This window comes from Lontra canadensis, unplaced genomic scaffold (genome assembly GCF_010015895.1).
Source record: "Lontra canadensis isolate GAN:19392208 unplaced genomic scaffold, GSC_riverotter_1.0 scaffold8, whole genome shotgun sequence".
NCBI classification, from domain to species: domain Eukaryota; kingdom Metazoa; phylum Chordata; class Mammalia; order Carnivora; family Mustelidae; genus Lontra; species Lontra canadensis.
Genome location: NW_022631002.1, coordinates 13,571,485 through 13,596,709, shown reverse-complemented (window position 1 = coordinate 13,596,709; position 25,225 = coordinate 13,571,485). Strand labels below are relative to the sequence as shown.

General features: G+C 40.4%; 1 protein-coding gene across 2 annotated transcripts in view; it reads left to right on the top strand.

Annotated features, from left to right (window-relative positions):
* Positions 1-25,225, top strand: part of PHLPP2 (PH domain and leucine rich repeat protein phosphatase 2) — a 71,215-nt gene that overhangs the window by 35,340 nt on the left and 10,650 nt on the right. Inside the window, exons 4-13 of one of the 2 annotated variants that reach the window (XM_032854017.1) lie at positions 408-598; positions 6,308-6,433; positions 7,951-8,105; positions 10,103-10,249; positions 10,628-10,858; positions 12,051-12,253; positions 15,664-15,724; positions 18,886-18,981; positions 20,789-20,944; positions 23,549-23,749. In XM_032854017.1, coding sequence (XP_032709908.1) covers positions 408-598; positions 6,308-6,433; positions 7,951-8,105; positions 10,103-10,249; positions 10,628-10,858; positions 12,051-12,253; positions 15,664-15,724; positions 18,886-18,981; positions 20,789-20,944; positions 23,549-23,749 — 1,567 coding nt within the window. The remainder of the gene's footprint in view (positions 1-407; positions 599-6,307; positions 6,434-7,950; positions 8,106-10,102; positions 10,250-10,627; positions 10,859-12,050; positions 12,254-15,663; positions 15,725-18,885; positions 18,982-20,788; positions 20,945-23,548; positions 23,750-25,225) is intronic. The other variant, XM_032854018.1, reaches the window with a different exon arrangement.

The following is a 25,225-nucleotide window of genomic DNA, read 5'->3' as shown; positions in this document are numbered from 1 at the left end:
AGTGATTATATTAAGTAGTTCAAAGAAACAAAGTAAGTGGCAGAACCAGGATTCAAACTCAGGTTTGCATGTCTGGCCCCGAAGTCTGTGATCTTAATGACTTGCCAGATTGCCTTTCTCTGTGTACATGGAGATAGGACTGTGTTGGAAGAAGAATTGACAATTGCACCCAAAATAAAATCTTCCTCCCCGGCCCAACATCCACAGTACCCCCATTGTAAAACTGAAGTGATAGATAACATTTTAGAACTGAGATCATATCTTATGATACGTGTATTGCTTGGTAACTTAAATCTGTAAACGAGGTTGTTGAATATTGGCACACAATACTTTCTTCTTCCTTGTAGGAGTCTTATATACTTGAATGGTGACTTCTGAATGCTGACTCCTGTTCTGTTTTCTTTTAGAAAAACCATGCCAGATGGATCATCTGGATCGAATCCTTCTGTCTGGCATATATAATGTACGCAAGGGAAAGACCCAGCTGCATAAGTGGGCTGAACGCCTAGTTGTTCTCTGTGGGACATGCCTCATCGTTTCCTCGGTGAAGGATTGTCAGACTGGGAAGATGCACATTTTGCCTCTGGTTGGGGGAAAGGTAAGACTCATAAAAATGATTTTTCTTCATTTGTTTGATCTTAATTAAAATCACATTTAATTTTTGGCGTTTTCCCCACATCTTTTTAAAGAAGCCAATATGAGCATTATTAAAGATTGCATTACAAAGTTTGCTTTTTAGAGTTCTTAGTTTTAACCAGAAGAAACCGACTTAGGCTAATTTTTTTTTTTTTTTTTTTTTAAGATTCATTTATTTGAGAGAGAGAGTGTGCAAGCAGGGGGAGGGGCAGAGGGATAGGGAGAAGAACAGCAGACTCCCTGCTGAGCTTAGAACCCAACACTGGGCTCAATTTCATAATCTCATGATTTTACAATCTCATGACCCATGAGATAACGACCTGAGCTGAAACCAAGTCAGATGCTTAACCAACTGATCCACCTAGGCACCCCAACTTTACTTAGGCTAATTTAAGCATAAAACAGGTTTATTTATATCACAGGTTCTCTGGGAGGTCCAAAGCCTGTTCATACCCCAAATTCTGCTGCAGAACCCATTTGTTGATGATACCTCTGCCTCCACTGCTGGGCCCCCATAACACCCGAGTAGACCGAGAATGCTGCCACTTGCAGCCTCCTGCCACATCCGTCCCCAAAACAGATTCTTTCCAGCTTCTCCTTTTTCCCCATTTGACTTAAATTCAGAGTCGTGGGTGGTCACAAGCGCCTCTCCAGCAGCAAGGGGAGTGGAGGCATACCGTTCCTGGTCTGTGCTGGAGAATTCCCCGTCCTAGGCAGGAGTTCATTTGCAAGTCGTTCAAACAGACTGACAGATGACTAGAAACAGGTGCGTTAATATTTATATGAAGCTGTACATCATTTTGTTTCTTTATTTTCCATCTTGAGTATCCTAAAACAGTCTGAATTTTAGAGGACTTCCGTATGAAATGACCTAGTGCATTCATGCTTTGAGATGTCCAGTCTGGCCCAGATGCATAGCGATATCAGTAAATTAGATATATTCAAAAGGTAAATATGTAAAAAGACATAGCTGTGCTATGGAATGTAGAATAGCTGCTGTGAGAGGGTCTGAATCTGAGGGCCTGCTGGGTTCTGGGCCTGAAAGGTCGTGGCAGCCCAGGACTTCAGCTCCTATAAGTATTTGGGTTTAAAAGTCCTCTGCTCATAAGAAGAACCTGGCGCAGGCTTAGTCCTTGAAGCAGGAGATGAGTCGTACTCTGCTCCTGAAGGAAAGCTGGAAAGGAAAAACAAATAAAAAAACAAAAAAACAGCCCCAAACAGCTGTTAACCACTGACTGGAACCAAGTCTTTTTCTCGCTGTGGTTCTAGAAAAGTGGAAGGAACCAGTTATGTGCCCTGTGACCAGGAAGTGAATACGTCCCCACTGAATGAATGTGCACGCTCCACTCTCAACTGGGGCCAGCAACCCAGCACTTACTGATGTGAGACCTGGTTCTGGTCTTGGGAGCTGAAGGACAGAATGAAGAAAATAGGTTAAAAGAAAATGACAGCCCTTCCCATCCCCCCAACCCCACCAAAAATAAAAGAGAAAAGAATACAGCAAAGGAAAGGACATTCAAAGGGAAGTTGTAAGAAATAAGAAATAATGATAAGTGCAGACATTGACAAAATATGATGGTCAAGTTAATATTGATTGTAAAAAGTTGAAATTTTTAAAATATTTTAAGTATGAATATAAACTCTTAAAGCTCAAACTGCCCTGAATGATATTTAAGATATAGTGGTATGTTTGATAAGTAACGTGTGATACAGCCATGGAATAAGAGAATAGAAATACCAAATAACTTTTAAGTTTATTAGGAAAAACCTTAAGTATGAGTGTAAAAATTTTAAGGAAAGCCACTAAAAGTAGAGAGGGAAAAGAAAACAAAACATTCTGTAGTGCTAAAAGAAGGCAGGAAAGGAGCGGAGAGAAATGAATGAAATGATTGGCATGGTAAATTATCACAAATTACAGTGACAGAAACATATAGAAATATATCAGTAATCATAATTGTGATACAAGTTGTCATTTAAAATCCCAGTACTTGCTGTTTATTTTATAAGATTTTATTTATTTATTTATTAGAGAGAGCACGAGCAGGGGGAGGGGCAGAGAGAGAAGGACAAGCAGGCTTCCGGCTGAGCAGGGAGCTCAATGTGGGGCCCGATCCCAGGACCCCGGGACCATGACCTGAGCTGAGAGCAGACACTTAACCTACTAAACCATCCAGATACCCCCAGTACTTGCTGTTTGTAAGAGACCCTACACTTAGAAGGTTGAATGTGGATGGTGGGAAAAGCATGCTAGTCAAATAGCAACCAAAAGAAAATTGGTGTGGTCATATTAACATCATACAAAACATTTTTATGAAAGCTTATCTGCAACAAAGGACTTCTCTCCAGAATTAATAAAGAAATTTTACAACACAGCAACAGAAAGGCAGATAACCTAGTAAAAACTGGGCAGAAGGGTTGAGCAGCTCCTTTACCAGTGAAGATCTACAGATGGCAAATCAGTACATAGGATGATTCTCACCATCATGAGTCATTAGGGAAATGCAAATAACCATCACAGATTCTGCAAACCACTAGGATGACTAAAATCAAAAGACTGATGAGTACCAAATTTAGCAAAGATGAGGAGCAACTGGAATGCTCTCACATCATTGGTGGGAGTACCGTCACTTTGGAAAACAGTTTTCTTATTTCTTATAAACTGAAACATATGCATATCAGATGACCCAGCATTTCTCCTAGGTATTGGGAAATGAACATCTGTCTTCACAAAGACTTTATATGAATGTTCATAGCAGCTGTATTTATAATTGTCAAAAACTAGAAACAACCCAAAATTCATTGACTGCTGGTGAATTAATAAACAAATGTGGTACATTCCACACAGTGGACTACTACTGAACAGTAAAAAAGAATGAACTGCTGATATACACCAAAATGAGGATGAATCTCAAAAACATTATTTTCTTTCTTTCTTTCTTTTTTAAAGATTTATTTATTTATTTTAGAAAGAGACAGCAAGCAAGTGCTCGAGCCAGCAAGCGTGGAGGTGGGGGGAGGGCAGAGGGAGAGGCAGAAAGAGAATCTCAGATTTACAAACCTTTCTCAGTATTTGACATTATGTGAGTATATTTTTCTGTGTCAGATACCCCATAGTAAAATATTTAAAAGTTTATTCTAAAACATGGGCGCCTGGGTGGCTCAGTCAGTTAAGCATCTGCCTTCAGCTCAGGTCATGGTCTCAGGGTCCTGGGATTGAGTCCCACATCCGGCTCTCTGCTCAGTGGGGAGTCTGCTTCTCCCTCGCCCTCTGCTGCTCCCCCTGCTTGTGTGTGGTCTCTCGCTTTCTCTTTGTTAAATAAATAAAATCTGTTAAAAAAGATTATTCTAAAACAATCATTAGTATCTGTTCTTCATTTCAGTAAGATCCTTTATTTTGACGTATTCATTAGCATGCTTTATTACTAGTAAAAAAGATCCTGTTGTGAGATCACAGTTGAGTGTTATAAATATTTAATTTTACTGGTATTTTTTTTAAAAGATTTTATTTTTTTGAGGGGTGCCTAGGTAGCTCAGTTGTTAAGCATCTGCCTTCGGCTCAGGTCATGATCCAGGGGTCCTCGGATTGAACCCCACATTGGGCTCCCCGCTCTGCGGGAAGCCTGCTTCTTCTCCCTCTCCCACTCCCCCTGTTTGTGTTCCCTTTCTCACTGTATTTCTCTTTATCAAAGAAATAATTAAATCTTTTTAAAAAAAGATTTTATTTATTTGAGAGGAGGAGCATGCACATGCATGAGCAGAGGAAGAGGGAGAAGGAGAGGGACAAGCAGACTCCCCACTGAACGCAAAGCCCAGTGTAGGGCTCCATCACAGGACCCTGAGATCATGACCTAAGCTGAAGGCAGATGCTTGACTGATAGAGCCACCCAGGTGCCCCTTATTGGGATCTTTTTAATATGATTCTTTTTTGCTTAAAGTATTTTGTGTTTTTGCCATTCGATTCAGTCTTTACTTGGCACTAGAAACCTAATGATTTACGAGTATAATTTAGAAGTTTCCAGCTGACTCACCAAGATTCAATAGTTATGACATATCAAAGTGAGATGTCAGACAAAGGTGTAAGTGGTTCCATAACTATAGAGACTTCATCTTCATCAAAGCTATGTGAATTGGGTTGTTGGATTTTGGGGGAGAATTGCTTTGAAGAGAAATGCTATTGTGCTGTGAATCCCTACAGCCTTCCTAGCTGGGAATGGCTTCTGCCTTTTTCCTCAAGCCTATTGAAAAAGGTTTCAGCAGGATTCAAGAGAGCTTAATATGGGTCCCTTGCAGTAAGGGGGGGCATAGTGGATTGGTGTCCTGCCTCCTCTGTCCTCCTCATCTCTTGAGGACAGAGATGAGTCTGTCACCAGAGCAGCCAGGTAGCCTAAGAGCCTAGGTCATGCATTGAGATCATTGTGTCTCCTTGGGTTTGTTAGTTTGTGACCCAGATGGGTTGAGAGAGGAAAAGCCAGTGGGTAGATTGATGGATGAGTGGGTGGATTCTCTTAGAACTTGCCTGGCAGGGCCATCTTGAGGGTCAGATAAGCTTCCCTTGAGGATAGGCTGACAGTGGACCACAGGATTCTTTCATGTCTGAGGAGGGAGTAGTCAGCTGCTGGAAGAGTATGCATTAGTGAGGTCAAGTGATCTGTAAGTGAGACACTGTCATTGTTTGGGGTGGGGTGGGGGGGTAACCAAAAGAACCCTTAAATGGACCCATTGTGGAAAAGCATTCCTTTAGAATCTCCTAGGCCCAGAGACCGTGAAATCAGATTATGATTCTCCTTATCTAGTAATAACCTTTGGTCTTTCCTTTCTACTTCAGCCCTGGAGGGGGTCAAAAATGGGAGCTAGCCCAGGGCTTAGTGAGAAAGGAGAGGAGTCCAAAAAGCAGGCCATGGCACCCTTTGCAGGCAGACAGCTACCTCCATTGTGCCCCAGTGTGGGTGGAAAGGGTTGGAACTGCGTTACCTTTGCAGTGGAGACTTTGGCTCTTATCACACGGTCCAGAGACTCCTGTTCTGAAACACGGCATGCAGCCGTGCGTCGCAGCGAGGTGTACTTGGTGTTCCTGTATGTGGAATGCTCCTCGCCTAGGAGGTTCCCACGCCTGGACCCCCTTAGGGTCTTTGCTCACGTGTTACCTCAGTGAGGCCTTCCCTGACTGCCCTTTCTTAATTCAGATCACCCACCCTGTTCGCCAGGCTTTTCTCCTGCTTTCTTTTTCTTGATATTATTCATTATATATTATATTGTGTTATGCTACGTTTTGTCACCATTTCGGTGTTAGAGTGTTTGTCCCTTCTCAAATACAGATTACACTAAGGGCGGGGGCTTTGTGTTTTCCCCCTGCTTGCCCCCAGCGAGCAGAACCGTAGAATGTATTCATGCAACAAATCTTTAATTATCAAATGGGGACTGTGTTGTGACTTACAGAGGAATTAATAAATAGATTTATGCAGAAGTATGCTCCGAGTCCTATTCCTTCAACATACTTCAGTGAAGTACTCCTTTGCTTTTTCTAAATGGCTTTATTGAGATACATTTCTTTGGAGAAATGTCTATGCAAATCTTTTGCCTGTTTTAGAAAACTGAGTTCTTTGTCTTGTCCTTTGCTCTCTGACTGGGATTTTTTCTCTTGGTTCTGGTTTTCGCCCCTCCTCCCCTTCAGGTGGAAGAAGTGAAGCGTCGGCAGCATTCCCTGGCGTTCAGCTCAGCCGGAGCCCAAGCTCAGACCTATCATGTCAGCTTTGAGACGCTGGCCGAGTGCCAGAGATGGCAGCGACAGGCATCCAAGGTGATAAGCTGTCGGACGTCCTGAAGTGGGGATAAGACTGCAAAATCCCACGAGAGATGTAATTTGAAACTGAACTCTCTCCAGGAGAGTGAATTATAATTTTTATGTATCTTACTTTAGGCCCCTCTAAGTATATAATGAATGGAAGAATGAAAGTCCAGCAGGTCCTTAACTTATTTGTTATTTGTATAGTAGAGAAAGCTTTCAGAAGTGTTTGCAGGTACCTCTCGACCATCTCTCTCTTTTTGTTTTCCCCCTTAAAGAATTTATTTATTTGGCAGAGAGACACAGAGAGGGGGAACACAAACAGGGGGAGGGGCAGAGGGAGAAGCAGGCTTCCCGCTGAGCAGGGAGCCGGGGCCTCGATCCCAGGACCCTGAGATCAGGACCTGAGCCGGAGGCAGCTACTTAATGACTGGTAGATGCTCTCTACCATCTCATGAGAGGAATATGGCCTTGAAGGAATTGAGACACAATGAGATTCAGATGACTTTCCCTCAGCCACTGTAGTCAGTGAGAGATGGTGCCGTTCCCTAATTCCTAGCCTAGTGCTTCTTGGTCTTGTATGTATTTAGCACAGCTGTGATGAACCACTTTAAATTTGAACTTACCATGGGATGTGACCTGTGCTCCTGTCACAAAGTATTGTTACTGTATGCTGAGGATAATTACCTTTTCAGCATAATTTCTGCTTTTTTAGTCTTTAAAGATGAAGTGCTCTAAAACTGTGTTGCAGTTTCCAAATTCTCTTGTTCTAGCTATTTGCAGAATTTTAGCACATTTTTCTTGTGGAGCTAAATAGTTGCATAAAGGATGGTTTTCGTATAATGAGATGCCATAAAACATGAGTGACTTTTCCAGTGGCATTTTGTTTGGTTTTTAGACCAATTTTCACAACCCATCTTTTATTAGCATTCTAATATAGAAATATAAACTTGTTTTGGTTTTATTGAATTTTCTATACATACATTGTAGTTGTGATAAAATCTCTTCTGAATAAAACGAGTTTCAATTTTAAGTAGCTATTCCATTCTTTTGACCTTGTAAAGAGAAGTTAATATTTTTTGAGCACCTTTTGCATACTAGGTAGTGTGCTGTGTACTAGGTTATTTAATTTTATCCTCACAACAGATAAAGAAACTGCACTGGTAAGTAGCGAAGCCCACGTGGATACAAAAGGCCATGGCTTTCAATTTCACCCTGTCAGAGTTTTGTATAGTTATTTTGGATCATCTCAACTTCTTGTATGAAATATTAACTTTCTGTCTTTATGATTTGTGTTTTTTTACTTATAGACACTTTAAAACTTACACTGTTGTGTGTTTTGAAGCAGTTTATGGTTTTAGGAAAAAGCAAAAATGAACTGGTTTTTATAAACAACTAATTGGATCTCATTACCTTTTTCTCCTTCGCATTTTTAAAATTAGTGCCTTTTTATGTAAATATGATTCGTTCCTATGCTGGGTGAGAGACATTTGGTGCTAGCTCAGATGGCTCTTCTCCTTGACCCTGTTCAGGTGGTGTCCCAGCGAATCAGCACTGTTGACCTGTCATGTTACAGCCTTGAGGAGGTTCCTGAGCATCTCTTCTACAGTCAAGATATCACCTACCTCAATTTGCGGCATAATTTTATGCAGTTGGAAAGACCTGGGGGCCTTGACACTCTCTACAGGTATGTGAGGAATGGGTTTCCTGACTAACTTATTCAAACCAAATCATGATCACCGTCTTAGTCATCTGTGCCTGGAAGTGAGCATGCTTACCATCGTATATATTTTTGAAAATTTCCCCTCCATTTAGAAGAGGAAGTAAAATTTTTTATCCATACAGTTTTCTTACACCACTACCACCCCTTCCCCCCACCCTTCCCCTCCATGCAACAGAGGATAGATGCAGTTGTTCTGTTACGGAGGCAATGTTGAGCTGCCATTGATCTGGATAATCTTGTTACATAAGTCACTGACAGTGATGCATGATCTGAAGCCAGGGTAAATTGGGAGATTGAGTATATGGCAAGTTTTTGAATCATAAGTATCAAACTTAAATAGCTTTAAGGAAATAGGCCTAATTTCAAGAATTCCATTTTCAGGTTGGGGCTTTTATCTTTCCTGTGTACCCGCTAATGCTAGCTTCTAAGCTTTTTGATAGCTGTGAAGCCTCTCTCTTCTGATCATTTTACTCCTGAAGGACTATGGCCCATATATTTTCCAATTTCTTTGTCAGAATATATTCCCCCTTCCAACCTTCCACCCTTTAAAAGTGGGTGGAAGTGAGTAAATACCTAGTATAAGTAATTGTGTGGGCTTCTAGTGAACACGGGAGAAATTGGAAATTAAAGCATTTAAACTAAGTGGTGATTAAAAAAATAATACATATTGTGGAGCATCTGTGTGGCTCAGTTGTTAAGTATCTGACTTCAGCTCAGGTCATGATCCCAGGGACCTGGGATTGAGCCCAGTGTCAGGCTCCCCACTCAGTGGGGAGTCTGCTTGTTCCTTTCCCTCTTCGTCTGCCCCTCCCCCATTCATGCTTTCTCTTGCTTGTGTGCTCTCTCTCAAATAAGTGAATAAAATCTTTAAAAAAAGATAATATTCCTTGAAATGGCATATTTTACTTTAATATTTCTAGAATAATTTTGAGAAAGCACTGTGATTTTTATCCCATATGATGTGTTACGAAGCTTTTTGGGTATAAGCAAGCCTCTATCTAGTAATGAGATAATAGTTTTAATTATATTAGTATGTAAAAACTACAGAAGCGATAATTTTAAGGAAGTGGGTTTCTAGCATTTTCTTCTCAGTCACTATGAAAATAGGGTTAATGCAGTTTGAGAGCAGCATTAGGAATTCTGAAGTCAAGGCACCAAGCCAAAGGAACAATCAGTACTCAAGGTCAGGACAATTGGAAATCAAAAGTTGAAAATTTGAAAGAGGAGCATTAAAGTGAAGTACCAGACTCCAGTCTAGGAGCAGGTGATACAGACCATCATCGTGGAGAGCACCACGTCAGGCTTACCCCTTGCACTAATAAAATCATTAATCCTCCTGAGTAGAATTGCCGGAGTGATGCCTGTGGATCCAGTGAGTGGTGATACAGTCTCTGGGTAAGACAGTGTAGATGCTTGCACTTCTAGGAACAAAACAGAAGCACTGAAAATTATTATCAGATTGTATTGCAGTCAGACTCCATATCGCGTTCACATTTGTAAGTTCTAAGTGGCCCATTCATTTCAAGTGACATCTGAGTCAATATACTTTCAATATGTAAAACGTTGCTTTTATAATGGGATTTGATGTGTGTTTTCGTTAGCTCTTCCTGTGTCCATGAGTTGGTGAATTGTTACAAGGTTTTTTATATTGCATATGGAAATTTGATAAAGGAAGAGATTTCAAGCATATCAGTATGACTTGATAAAAAATACTTATACCAGCATGGGCTTTTCAAGATTTTGTACCTTTTTAAGGAGAAGGGAGAGGAACTCCCATGGCCCTAGACCTGATTTCCTTGTTGGTATGGAGCTGGGGTTAGGCATCTTAGCGTTCTGTGCTGTGCACGATGTTTGGCATGTGGTGAGTACTCAGTAGATATTTGTGGAACAGATTCTACTGTGGACATTTAAAACAGATGGCTTTTTCATTCATTACTGTAATTTGTATGTTTGCTTTTTAGATTTTCTCAGCTGAAGGGCCTAAACTTGTCCCATAATAAACTTGGTTTGTTTCCTGTATTGTTATGTGAGATTTCTACCCTCACTGAGCTCAACCTCTCCTGTAACGGAATTCATGACCTGCCGAGTCAGATTGGCAGTCTGCTGAAGTGAGTATCTGACTTTTGCTAGACTCATTTTTTACTGGCAGCATCAGGAGCTTGTCTGGCATTCGGAGTGAAGGTAGTCACATGAGCTCTGGCAGTGAAGTGAATCATGTAATTTTGAGGATTCTAGACAGCAACTCTTACTAGCTTGCCGGGGCAACTCCTTAGCCCCTCGGTTTCAACAGCAGAGGCTCTAACTATTTTTGATGGTGGAGGGACCATCCATGGCAGTTATGTGTGTCATTGAGTCTCCATAGGTGGCGTGTTTTATCGTTATTGGATTCATAATAAATTAGTGATATAGTCAGAATATATCTCTCTAGTGCTATCCATTCCAGTTAAAACCTTTCCTAAAGTCTGTTTTTTGTTTTCTTACTACAGTCTTCAAACCCTCTGTCTCGATGGCAACTTTCTGACGACTTTACCGGAAGAATTGGGAAATCTGCAACAGCTTTCTTCCCTGGGAATTTCCTTTAACAACTTTAGTCAAATTCCAGAGGTTTATGAGAAACTCAGTATGTTAGATAAAGTGGTTATGGCGGGAAATCGCCTGGAAGTCCTAAAGCTTGGGGTGCTGAGCAGGATGAGCCATATCAGACATGTGGATTTAAGGTGAGGCCTTTCTTCAGATGGATCTCTGATGGTTTCTTATGTTTGCTCTGTACGAACACTTCTGTAAAACACCAGGATTTTAGAACAGTGTCTGTTGTCCAAACTATAGTAAAGCTTCATTTTTTCACTCAATAGCGGACAGATTATGAGTGAGTTGGGTATACCACACGATACTTTCACAGTATCTTTGACACAGGTTGTTCTGACTTACCATCTCAGCAGCCTTTTATAGAATGCCCACTTCTTCATGTCCTTGTCAGTGTTGGATTTTAGCAGTCTTTTTCCTTATTGTCAGTGTAGTAGGAGAGAATAGTACTTCATTGTTTAAACAGCATTTATGAGTGAGATTGAGCATCTTTTTAATATGCTAATTGGTAGTTTGTATTTTTCCTTACACTTGACCATTTTTCTGTTGAATCATTGGGTTTTTTCTTGAGATCCATTGTATTACAATTAAAATGTTAAAGGTTTTCCTGTCATTTTTTTGTAGGTTTTAATTTTCTAGCTATAATATTTTCCTAAAGGAAGCTGGTAAAAGACACATACATATAAAAGACACATATGCATAGTGTAAATGTACTTTCATTTACACTAAGCCATTGATGTTCGTTGTAAAGAAATAGTAACACAAAAATTTATTGAAATACAAGGGAATAAGAACATGTCTGTGTGTTCTCTACATAGAAGAGAACTAAGAAGCCATTTTCTGTAATTCGCCCTTGAACTATTCCATATAGATACATATTATTTTCCTTTGCTATAATTAACGTGATGTGAATCTTACCACAAGGAAGAGTAGGCAGAGCCCCGAGAGAAAGTATGGCTGCTTCCTCTTGTTTTCTACATGGTACACCACGACCGCTTTGCTTCTCACTAACCTGAAAGTTATGTTCCTCCTCTTGTTCCTTTGGCCTGCTTCTTCATCCCTGCCTAACTTTACTAAGTTTTTAATGATTTGTAAGCGTGGTCCCTCTTCCCTTTCTCTTTAACTTGTATATGTTTTTGCAAGTCTGGATCATCTAAGTTTATAAACAGAGAATCAGGGTACAGCTGTCCGTGCAAAATGAAGCAAGTAGTTAACTTTTGAGTAGTTTAGCAAAGAGAAAGGGATCATACTTCTCTTATTTTTATTTTGGTAAGCACATTTAGTAGAATTTATTTCTAATGATTTCCTTATTTCTGAATATTTAAGGATGAACCATTTGAAAACTGTGGTTACTGAAAATCTGGAGGCAAATAAGTACATCACTCATATGGATCTGCGGGACAATCAACTGTCTGACTTAGATCTTAGCTCCTTGTGTAGCTTGGAGCAGCTGCACTGTGAAAGGAACCAGCTGCGAGAGCTGACGCTCAGTGGCTTCTCCCTCCGAACTCTCTACGCCAGTTCCAACAGTGAGTTCTCCATCCAGCCTCCTGTTTTCTCTCATGTAGATCTTGTCTGAGTTTTTTCTTTTTATATATATTTTTTTTCCTCTTTTATTAAGATTTTATTTTTTATTTTCAATGATTTTATTTATTTATTTGACAGAGAGATTGAGAGAGGGGACAAGCAGGGGGAGCATCAAGCAGAGGGAGAAGTAGGCTTTCCACTGAGCAGGGAGCCCATGCGGGACTCAATCTCAGGACCCCTGAATCATGACCCGAGCCGAAAGCAAGTGCTTGACTGACTGAGCCATCCAGGCCTCCCAAGATTTTATTTATTTATTTGACAAAGAGAGTCACAGCAAAAGAGGGAGCGCAAGCAGAGGGCGTGGGAGAGGGAGAAGCAGGCTGCCCGCTGAGCAGGGAGCCCAATGTGGGACTTAATCCCAGGATTTTGGGATTAGGACTCAAGCCAAAGGCAGATGCTTATAAATGAGCCACCCAGGCACCCCTCATCTGAGTTTTCTAAGAACAGTGGCATCTGTGGTGTTGCTCAACCACTCTGCAAAGTGTAGTTTGAGGTTCGTGGAGACCAGCTTTGTCTTTCAAGTTTGCTGTCAACACTTAAGTGGTTGAGATATGCATAAAAAGTCATTGCAGGATACTTGGATATTCACTAAGGAAGTATAATAGGCATTTTGCAAAATAACGAGGGGTAGGGAGGTGGTCAAGCATGTTCAAAATAGAGTATCAATAATAGGCTAGAAAAAGTGTTGACAAACTACAGCCCAGGGGCTAGATCTGGCCACCACCTGTTTCTGTAGGGCCCACGAGGAAGGGGTTTATACATTTTTTAGTGGCAGGGTTACGAGATCAAAAGAGTAATTTTTACTTGGAAAGTTCTATGAAATTCAAATCTCAGTGAATAGACTTTGGTTGGAACATGCCCACTGTCATTTGTTTACAGGTTACTGGTCTCCCGAGACAGTGGCAGAATGAAGTTGCTGTAAGAGAGACTGGAGGGCCTGCAAAGCCTAAAATATTTGTCACAGGCTTAGCCCTTTACTTTTGCCCATCTCTAGTCTAAAACTTCGTGCTGCTTCAGTTCTAGAATGAGAAGCCACTCACTTCAATAGTGATTTGCTCCAGGAACACTTTTAGGTGTAAAAGCCCCCATATTTGTTGGGGCCATTCTTTTTATGGAGTTTTCTTTACCAAGGAAATTATAATTACTTTTTCTGTACTAAGGAAGGGATGGGGGAAAATGTTGAGTATCACTAAGTGTCAAAGAGTGCAAATTTTGATAATGCCATTGTATACTCAACAAATTAAAAAAAAATACTGCGAAGTGCTTTGAAGATGTGGAGAAGCAGCTCTCACACATTGTCAGTGAGAGGGTCATTTCGTAAAACCCCTTGGGAGAGCAATTAGACAGTGTTAAAAGAAGTCAAAGATGCATGTAGCCCATATTCTGACAGTTTCTCCATTTGGGATATCTCCCAGAAGTCCTCACATCTGCATAAGGTGATGTTCCTTATGGTGAAGAAAAAAAATATGACTATTGATAGGAAGACATATTTATACAATAGAATGTTGCACAGCAATGGAAATGAATGCCCTGAAGCTCTCTGTGTTAATCTGGGCAAATCTTAGAAACGTTATTTGAGGGGGAAAAAAAAAGCATAATTATATGTATACCAAGATAGTTGTTAATCAGATTCTCAAACACACAGAAATGTTGTTTCCTTAGCTATATGTATGCCATAACAGTATAAAAGTACCCGTAGGAGAGATAAAAATCATATTCAAAATGATGTTTACCTCTTGGTATGTGCAGTATTTTAATTCTTTGAAAAGTCTATATAAGGCAGAATGTGAAGATTCACTAAAAGCTGGATGATGGGTGGATGAGTGTTCATTATCCTCTTTTCTGAACCTCTAAAATACATTTTTAGGATAAAAGATAAGGACTTCTCTTTTCATTTCCTTTATCATGCTAGAGAAGTTTCAAATTGTAGCTTAGATTAATAGCTTAGGTCCAAACAGTGTCACAGCTGATGAATGTCCACTTGTGCTGTTTATAGATATTACTGTGAGATGATTGTCTTTCTTTTGTGATGTAAATACTTGTTTTCAGGCCCATTCTCTATTCTAAATGTATCTAGAGAATCTGAATGAGTGGCCCTGCTGGAAAAGGCCTCATTGATGTACACCCTGTCTTAGGGACTGATTTTCTCTCACAGTGCCCTACTAAATGTGGCTTGCTTGAAGTTAGCAACTTAAGGAACCCTTAAGTTCTACAACCTGGAAGAATTTATACCAACAGTTGCAGTTCTGATGCCTCAAAAGTAAAGAACTCAGCTTTGCAAAAGAGGTTATCCAAGTTACCGTAGGAAGAGGAAAAGGCACTCAACCTCACTGGTCATCACGGATATGCAAATTGAAACCCCAGAGTGACACCACTGCGCACCTACCAGAGTGACTAGAATAGAAAAGACTGAAAATGCCAGCATCTGCTGTTGTGGGTGTAAATCAGTGCAACCACTTTGGAAAACCAAAGAATTGTCTACTCTCTCTCTTGCCCTCCTATCTTATACCAGCATAAGTGCTGGTATGTCTGTGTCCACAAAAGACATGGACAAAAATGTTCATGGAAGCAGTATTCATAATTTCATAGTGACCCCAAACTGTAAAAGATTTCAATGCCTACCAACTCTAAAATGGTTAAATAAATTGTGGTATACTTACATAGAAAATTTGATACGGCTGTGAGAATGAGTGAACTACAGCCGTATGTAGTAATAGCACCAAATCTCCCAATCACGGTGTGGAGGAAATAAAGCCAGACAGATAATTATGCAGACTGTGTGTGTTTATATGGATAGGCAAAAATGATCGGTGGTATTTGGAGTCAGGGTAGGGTTGCCTAGCTGGGGAGTGACTAAAAGGGAAAACGGGGGGTCTTGGGGGCAGCTGGTAATGCGCTGTTTCTTGATCTGGGTACTGGTTACCCCATTGGGTTCTGTTTGTAAAAATTCGTTGATCTATACACTTAAGATTGTTGTACTTTACTGTATTTATGTTTTACTTTAATTAAAAGTTAAAATATTGCCAGTAAAAATCCAATCATTATTACTATTTTTTAAGTTTAAAAGCTAAGTAGTCAAGTAGTCAAGTAGTCACTGTTGACTGCCTGAGCTAATGTGAATTCAGATCAGTACATAGGATCCTTCTATTAGTTGTTTTATTTGGTTTTCAGATCAGGATCAGGTAGTCAAAGTTAGTCATTGCAAGTTACCCAGGTTTTTGTCTTCAGTCCATCTCAGTAGATGACATCAGTTTTCTCCCTGGTGATCTCACGGAGCCACTTTGCCCTTGTTTACTCTCAGTTACTTTCTTCTTTGGAGAGTGTCACTAACACCTGTTTGTTTTTTGATTAGGGCTGACAGCAGTGAATGTCTATCCAGTACCCAGTCAACTCACTTCTCTAGAACTTTCCCGGTGAGTGTGTCTCATGAGAGTGGTGCTTGATTCTTAATGTTTAAGAGATAGATGTGGATACTTTGGTGGTTTTGAGGTATAAGAGATCTAAGTACATGGAAATATTTGGATAGCCTGGAGAAGGGAGAAAGGATGAGAGGAGGAATACTTTTAATTGCCATACTATTTCAAGGGAAGGTCCTCTTGAAACAGAAAGGTGCCTGTGAATTATTCTTAAAGTCTGGGAATTTAGAGGGAGGTGCAAACAAAGAAGATCTTTTATCTTCTTCGTGGCAATGATTTCCTTTTTGCTGATTGAAATCAGATAATTCTTGGTTTTTAGTGACTTATTTTTAAATTTTTCTTCTCTTAATTATTTGGTATTCTTATGACCCATGTTGGTCTGATGGTCAGAGAAATATTAATTATATATTAATTATATTCCATTGATGGTCAAGAACAAATATAACTGAGGTATGCTTCCTTCCCTTCATTTCTAACACTGTTGGGCATTCAGGATTCAGTGGTTGAGTTTTATGGTCTGGTGGAGAGTTTGACAACCAAACAGACAATTACAGGGTAGCTTCTTAAATGCCGTGATCATGGAGTGATAGAGCAGGTAGAAGGTGGACAGGGTCCTATATGGTTAGCGTCAAAGATTAAATGAGATACTAAATGCAGAAGATTTGTATGGTGCCTGGGACAAAATAGTCTTTCAGGAAATAGTGACTCTTAGAGCCAGGTTTCTTTTTATTGTTACTTTGTTACCATTATTATTAAGCTGTTGTTCTAGATTCCTTTCCATCCCCTTCTTTCTGTCATATATTCTTAGCAAAACCACAGCATGGGTCAATACTAAGATTTACCTTCTCCTCTGGGCTTGATCATTGCTAAAGAAAATCATACGGACATCACTGTAAAGTCACAATTTCCAACCTCAGCTGGAGCTGATCAGTCTTTTCTCTTGTCGGGTCCTTCCAGTGTCCTGGGCATCTGCTCCATGTGGCTTGGCTTCCCTCCGCTGCTCTGCCCCCCATCTCCTGCGCTCCAGAGCTTAGCTCCTCACTGGATTGGGAAAATGAGATCATCTTAGGCCGTCTCCCTCAGCTTCCTCCCACCTTGCTTGAAGGCATGTAGATTGACATCCATTCTCCACTTCTTTCCTCTATTCGAGTCCAGGCCAGCCTCTCGGCCCGGGCCGGCAGCCGCTCCCCTGCTCCACACCTCGCTCTGTGAGTCACCACTTTCTCCCTTCGTGTGTGGTCGTGGTCTTCCCTCTTCTCCATCCACTCACACTCACACCTCTTCTGTCTTAAAAAACACAGGTACTTGCAGCCCCTCTAGGTCTTATCTAATTCTTCACATTCCCTTTTTGTCCAAATTTCTCAGTAAGTATGTTCATTTGCTGGCTCAGATTCCTCGGTTCCCATTCGTTTATTCCGTCACAGCTTGCTTTCAGCCTTCTCATATGGAACTTCTTTATGTCGACACTGTCATTCCTGCTCTCTTTTCTTCAAGCACGCTTTTTCCTCAGCTGGCTAATAAAATCAGATTTTTTTCATGCGGCTTCGACCCCTCCTGTCTCCTGCGCGCTCTTCTTCCTCAGCCAGCCTTTTACAGGTCCCTTATTCTGGGTCTGCCCTTGCCTGCTACGTTCTCATGCAACAGAGTCTCATTTACTCCATTAGTTCAGCTACCCCTAGCGTCAGCATCACCTAGATCACCAGTCCGGACCCCTTCCAGCCTCAGACCGATGTGTCCAGTTGCGTGTTAGGGATTTTTTGACCTGCCTGTCTCCAAGTACTTCAAACATGTGCCAAGTGAAACTCCTTATTCACTCCTCCAACCCTAGGTTAGCTTGTTGTCTTATGTCTGCTTCAGCTTTTGGGATTAGCATAAGATAGTCCTATGAGATGGACACCACTTGCAACTTACATTTCCAACCTCTTGGAGCCCACCAGTCCTTTCTCGGGATATGATTTTTCTCCCTAGATGAAAAGCCTGAAAATCATTTTTTATTCTTCTGCTCTACTCCCATGTCTAATTCATCTCCCAGTTGCTTTGATTTTTGCCTCCTAGATATTTCTGGAATCCCTCCCCTCCTTTCCTTTTGTCTTACCACCCACTTGCGCCCATACCATGTCTTGTCTGGAAATCTGTAGCAGCTTCCTTTTACTAAAAAAAAGCACCTCAGCCAGACCTCTGAGTATCCACAGGGTGAGCTATTGAAGGTACAACACTGACTGCTTACAGACCCTTCAGTGATCCTCCTGTCCCTGCAGGATAAAGTCACAATCTTGTACACATGATTTACATCCTCCCAGCTTGTTTCCTCCCCCTTGGCTCCATATTTGCTGCTCTGGCCTCACCAGACTGCTTATTATTCCTCACATACACCATGCCCTTTCTTTTCTTCTTGCTGCTCTACCTCATGTTGTCACCTCTTGCTTAGTATGTCTTTGTCATCTTGGGTCAGTGTACAACATTCTTTAGATTCTAACCCAGATGTCGTGTGTCTTGGGGGAGCTGGCCCTGATCCATGTCAGGCAAAGTGCTCCCTTCACTTGGCTGTTGTAGCAGTATCTGCTTCTTTCTGCCTCATGATGTGATCTGTCCATCAGTAGATTCTTTGAGCCTTTGCAAAGCTAAGTATCATCTGAACATAGAATTCCTTGTGCTAACTATCTGCTGTGTGGCCTGGACTCACATTGTGAATGACTTGAAGCTTCTGCCACCACTTACCTTCTGTCCCCACTTCCTCACCTGTGTATTCACTTGGTTCATTTTCTCTACAATTTTCCTTCTCTTCTCCTCCAGTCATTTATTACCTGTGCAAATCCCATTCATCTTTGAAAGTTTGTTTAGAATGCCACTGATTTCATTGTCTTACCTTCGCCCATCTCTCTACTCTGTGCTTTCCTTGGTGCTCGGAGCCTCGGTGTCTTCTTTGAGCAGGTAGCATAATTGATGGAATATAATACATGTTCATGTGTTTGTCTCTCTCTTCCTATCAACAGCATTCATTGAGCGCCTTCCATATTCCAGGTGGCGTGCTAGGGATGCTTTGGGAAGAGTGCTTCTGCCCTCAAGGCGCTCACAGGCTGGTTAACAGATATATTACAGACAAGTGAAATGAGTTCCGCTTGTCATCTTCAGTGATGCCTTTTAATTATTTTCTGTAGAAACCTGCTAGAGTGTGTCCCTGACTGGGCCTGTGAAGCAAAGAAGATGGAAATATTAGATGTGAGCTATAATCTTCTGACAGAGGTTCCCATGAGGTACGTGAGTTTTATGCATCTGTAATTCTTTGCCTAGGTTTGGGTTGCCTTTTTTTTTTTTTTTTTTTAAGATTTAATTTATTTATTTGAGAGAGAGACAGAAGGGGAGGGGCAGAGGGAGAAGCAGATTCCCCAAGCAGTATGCCCAACTTGGGACTCCATTCCAGGATCCTGGGATCACAGCCAGAGCCAAAGTCAGACACTGAATTGACTGAGCCACCCAGGTGCCCCTTGGGTTGCCTTTCAAAGGTTTTTCATTCCTTTTTGTTGTTGTTGTTAAATATTGAGTACTTGCTGAGTGCAGGGCAGTGTGAAGTGTGGTAAGGAATACAGTGATGGCTAATGCACAGGGTTGGCCTGCATGAACTGGTAAGTGGAGAGTTGGGATGACTTGTGCACAGATAACTGTGATAAAATGTAACAAGAGCTATTGGCATAGATCAGGGACTTGATTATGATAATAGATCATTTGTATTGAATAAGTTATTAGGAACTGAGTAATAGTCTAAGAATCTCAATTTTATTATCTTATTAATCCTTTAACCATGTTATTAGATAGACACTTATTCTCATCTCACAAATGAGGGAATGAGGACCTGTCGCGGTTAGGTAACTTGCCCAAGGTCACGCTTGACTAGGAAATGATGGGAGCTGACATTTGAGTGTAGTCGTTCTTATTCTGAAGCCCTCACTCTTCATCATTACGCTGTATGAATCAAATGTTTTAGAAATTCACAACTTTCAATGGTTAGAGAATGCTTCATGAGAGATTTGCATATTCAGGACGACCTTTTTACAAGATGGTAAGATTCTGTATGTGGACGGGGAGAGAAGGAGGTACTAGGGGTGAGTGAGTGGAATATTCAGAAGCACTGAGGTGTAAAAGTGTAGTTGTACCTAGTGGAGTCTTTAAAATAAACTAGAGGCTTGCAGCATAGTAGGTGTGAACGCAGCCTTTGGAATCAGACCTTAGTTCTAGTCCCGGCAATACAATTTCCCACATTCAGTGTGAGATCTTTGGGAAATCGAAGTCCCTTAACCCTTCTGAACTTAATAGTTAAATTGGCTTGGCACATTTTAACTCTAAATAAGTAGTAATTTTTGTTATAATAAATGTTTTTATTTATTACATTCAGTTACAGTTGACCCTTGAACAGTGTGGAGGTTATGGGTCCCGGCCCCCGCAAAGTTGAAAATCCACATGTAACTTTTGACTCCCCCCCCCCCACCAATCAGAGCCTACTGTTGACCAGAAAGAAGCCTTACTGATCACATAAACAGTTGTGTTTTGTATGTTATATGTATTTTATACTCTGTTCTTAAAGTAAGCTAGAGAAAAGAAAACCTCATTAAAGAAAATCATGAGGAATAGAAAATACATTTACAGTACTTTGTTGCCTTTATTAAAAAAAATCTGCACATAAATGGACCTATGCAATTCAAATCCATGTTGTTCAGGAATAAACTGTGTATTAATAAACTCACTGAATTTTGGTGCTGTCTAGACTTAAAATATAAATCAATTTATTCTACAAATTGCTTTTTTTGTTTGTGTGTTTGCTTAGATCTGTGTTGTTTGCTTTCATTAAGTCACCTTTTCCCAAAATGACCTTATAATGACTTCCTGGTGGGTGGTGGGTAAGCATATGGTCATGGCCGCCCTTTTGGCTCAGGTGCTTGCCAGTGAGGAGACTGTCTAGAATAGGCTTCTCTTAATTTACTGATTTCAGGGAGATGGCCAAGGGCATACTCAGAAACTGTGATTTAAGGAAGGTTTTCATTTGTTTCTTTGTACTGTTGCCCTTAGAATCCTTAGTAGCTTGAGTCTCAGAAAGCTAATGGTGGGGCACAACCAGGTGCAAAGCCTCCCGGTGCTGGCGGAGCACATCCCTCTGGAGGCGCTGGATATTCAGCATAACCTGCTCACCAGGCTGCCAGACACGCTCTTCTCCAAGGCCTTAAAGTAAGTGCCACAGCGTTTATTGAAAAGAGAGTCATCAGTACAAACAGTATTGACTTGTCATTGGCATGACCTTTGGAACTCTATTTACAGTGTTTGCCGTGTGGTCCAACTATAGGTGGGGTTGACTTATATGAGTAATTTATAGGAAATGAAACATGGCATGTAGTCTTTAACTCAAGAGTTGAAATAACCATCAAATGGTGAAGAAGTTTTAGTGTTGCCAACAATTTCAAGCAGCTTGGGAAATTTCAAACAGGCTTTCATCTCTGAAAATGAATATATTTATGACCTCTTAAAGAAAAATTACAGCATTCTGATAAAGCTTTCTTGGGCAATTTTCAGCTTTTGCATATGGGAGAAAAGGACATATCAGTAAAGTTAATTTAGTTTTTGCTTCTTGCTTTACCAAGCTATCATCAAGTTATATTCTTAATGTGCAGTGCTTTTTTACTACCTACTTTGAAAACTGTGCATTTAAAGGTAACTTTGTTCCAAAAGGTGTTTTTTGTATTTTCATTGTAAATTAACAAATAGATAGTGTGTCTGCCTGTTATTTCCTGTAATCAGGTTTATCTTATGCATATGTTACCATTAAGTGAAAACTCATTTTAATTATAGTCTTCTGCTATATTGTCTTCAGTTTAGAGATGGAGAAAACAGAGATGAGCATTAGTAATTTAACATAAGGCTATAGGATACATATGAAAAGCGTTTAGCTCACAAGTGTCTGGCTTACTCTTTGGCAGCTTATATATCGCTAAATGTATAATATACTTGTTTGGATTTTCGTAAAAAAAAAATCTTTGGAAATTCTATAAAATATTTGAGGGCACTTTTCTTTTTGGAAAGCTTATATGGGATTTTACTGCAGTAACATTTAACTTGTTAATTAATAAATATTTGTTAGTAATGCATAACACTGCATTTAGCTCTTTTTTTTTTTTAAAGATTTTGTTTATTTATTTGACACGTAGAGATCACAAGTAGGCAGAGAGGCAGGCGGTGGAGTTGGGGGGGAAGCAGGCTCCCCGCCGAGCAGAGAACCCGATGTGGGGCTCGATCCCATGATCCTGAGATGGTGACCTGAGCCAAAGGCAGAGGCTTTAACCCACTGAGCCACCCAGGTGCCCGGTCTTTTCTTTTTTAGCAAGAGGGGAAAGGCTAGAGGGAGAGAGAATCTTGAGCAGGCTCCATGCCCAGCATGGAGCCCATCACAGCGCTTCATTTCACAACCCTGAGATCATGACTTGAGCTAAAATCAAGAGTTGGATGCTTAACTTGACTTGAGTCACCCTCTTTTTTTTTTTTTTTTAAGATTTTATTATTAAGGAATTTCTGTACCCAATATAGGGATTAAACCCACAATCCCAATGTCAAGAGTCAGATGCTTAACTGACTGAGCCACCCAGGTGCCCTCTTTGTTGTTGCTGTTGTGGTTGTTGTTGTTGTTGTTCAAGTTTTTATTGTTAAGCAATCTCTACACCTAACATGGGTCTTGAACCCACAGCCCCAGGATCAAGAATCGCACACGCCACAGACTAGGCCAGCTGGGCGCCCCTCTGCATTTATTTCTTTCCTTTTCCCTCCCTGTTGCATTTAGTTCAAATGACAGTCTGAATAAAATTATTTTACAACCTTAGAATCTGTAGTAAGGAAGCTACTTAGTAGCTATAGCAAACTGTCAATGATATTAATTTAATACTAACTCTGCACAGAGCACTTTCGGGACATATAAAGACATACACATATTAACAGTTCCCTCAATAGCTAAAAAGCTAATTAGGGATGTGAATCACACAATGTGAGGAAGACTTAACACACAACAAGGTTAACAATAATAGTTGTCTTTTATGGAGCACGTTCTGTATATACCAAACACCACGCTAGGCAAATTTTAAAAATCATACCATATGTTATCTGTTAGATTGGTGGAGATTAAAATGAATTATGATATTCATTGTTGACAAAGGATTGAGCAAACTGACTTTCTTATATCCTTCTTGTGGAAGGTATAACTTGATAAAGCTTTTCTGGAGCTCAGTTTGACAATGCATATATACCCGAATCTTAAAGGTGAATGTATCTTTTGACCCTATAAATTCTGCTTCTGGGAATATAGCCTAAAGAAATAATTAGATAAGGACACAAAGTTGCTCATTATGATGTCTCTAATTGCGAATAGGTGCCAACAGCCTATATGCCCATCATTAGGGGACTATCAGGGAATTGTCTAAATAAATACGATCCTATTAAAATCAGACCAAAAGTTCCCTGAAGGGTGTCTTCACCATTGATAAATTTGTAAACATGAGATTCAACAACACCTTTTCTGTGGACAACAGACAGTAGAAGATGAAACTAGGTTAGTTAGAATCAGGCCACTGCAGAAGCCTGGGAACATAAGCAAACCTAAATTCTTTGCTCTCTGCTTTGCTTGCATGAGTTGAATAAAAGGAACTTTGGTTGGGTGGATAGAATCAATTAGAAAAATACTCTGGAGGAATTGACTTGTGTCACAAGTTTGGGAGCAGTGTCCCATAGTGAGATGGGAGGATGGTAACAAATAGCCATAAAGGAAATGGTGATTTCTGTGTGTTGTGTCAGTCTCAGATACTTGAATGCATCTGCAAACAGTCTGGATTCTTTGCCATCTGCTGGCGCTGGAGAGGAGAGTCTGAGTGCTCTGCAGCTGCTCTATCTGACCAACAACCTCCTGACAGACCAGTGTGTGCCTGTTCTGGTGGGCCACCCGCACCTGCGAATCCTGCATCTTGCCAACAACCAGCTACAGACCTTTCCTGCAAGGTGAGCAAATGTACCCGCTGGTCATTTCAGACACTTAGGGTGAAATCTGCATTTGCCAGTCTACCTTAGAGTTCTCTTACTGGATGCTCTTGCTTTGTGTTGAGCAACTTTCTGGTACTGTGGTTCCACTAGTTGAATGAGAAAATCTGTATCTAATTGTTAAATATCAGTAACCAGAGAAGTTGTAGATAAAATGCACTTAATTCTTTGTTCTAAGTACTTAATAATGGTCTCAGAATTTTCAACCTATAAAAGTACAAGCCTAAGAAATACATTCTGAAAACAATGTTTTCTTTTCCCTTGTCAGCTCTGTTTTATAATATATTGTTGAGTCCATTAATTTATTCTTTATATATATATAAAATATATGTATATTATATATAGTATGTCTACTTTATGTCAAGTTCTGCATAAGTACTAGGGAAACAGTGGTTAGGTAACAGTCTCTGTCATCATTACAGTAACTTACCGTCAAGCTGGGGACACAGACAAGTAATGGGCAGTTGCAGTACAGTGTAACAAATGCGCAATGTCAAGAATACACACAGGTAGCTTGCTGCACTGGACGGTCCCTGGGGATGGGGTTGCCCTCCAGGAGGAAGAGATGAATAGTAGTTAGCCAGACTCTACCCACAAGAAAACATAACAGAGCTATTTAATGCTGTTAAAGTTTTAAACAGTATCAGTGGAGAAATCAATATTTTCCAAAATATATTTGATTAAAAGATTTTGGAAAATTTGATGCCAGAAGAATCTGTACCATGAAAGTCATCATTAAAAAAATGATGTTTTCTTTTTTTTTTTTAAGAGTTTATTTATTTATTTGACAGAGAGAGCGATCACAAGTAGGCAGAGAGGCAGGCAGAGAGAGAGGGGGAAGCAGGCTCCCTGCTGAGCAGAAAGCCTGACGCAGGGCTGGATCCCAGGACCCTGAGATCATGACCCAGGCCAAAGGCAGAGGCTCAACCCATTGAAACACCCAGGCACCCCAAAAATGATGTTTTCAAAAATGAAGCCAATAGGGAAATGATGTTTGATATAATTTGAATGAAATTATATGTATCATATAAAATTATGTTTGCTGTAATTTGAAATTATGTTTGATATAATTTGAAAACAAAACTATTTTGATATTCTAATTTTATTTTATAGATTTTTCTTAGAAATGTAATAAACTTGGGGTGCCTGGGTTGCTCAATCGTTAATGGTCTGCCTTCGGCTCAGGTAATGATCCCAGGGTCCTGGGATTGAGCCCACACTGGGCTCCCTGCCGAGCAGGGAGCATTTCCCTCTCCCACTCCCCCTGCTTGTGTTCCCTCTCTCGCTGTGTCTCTGTCAAAAAAATAAATAAAATCCTTTTTTAAAAAAGAGAGAGAAATGTGATAAACTTAGAAAAACTCATAGAGATCATAGTTTTATGAATGTTTATGAAATGAGGTATTTGCAGCTTATAAAAGACAAGCAGGATGAACTTGA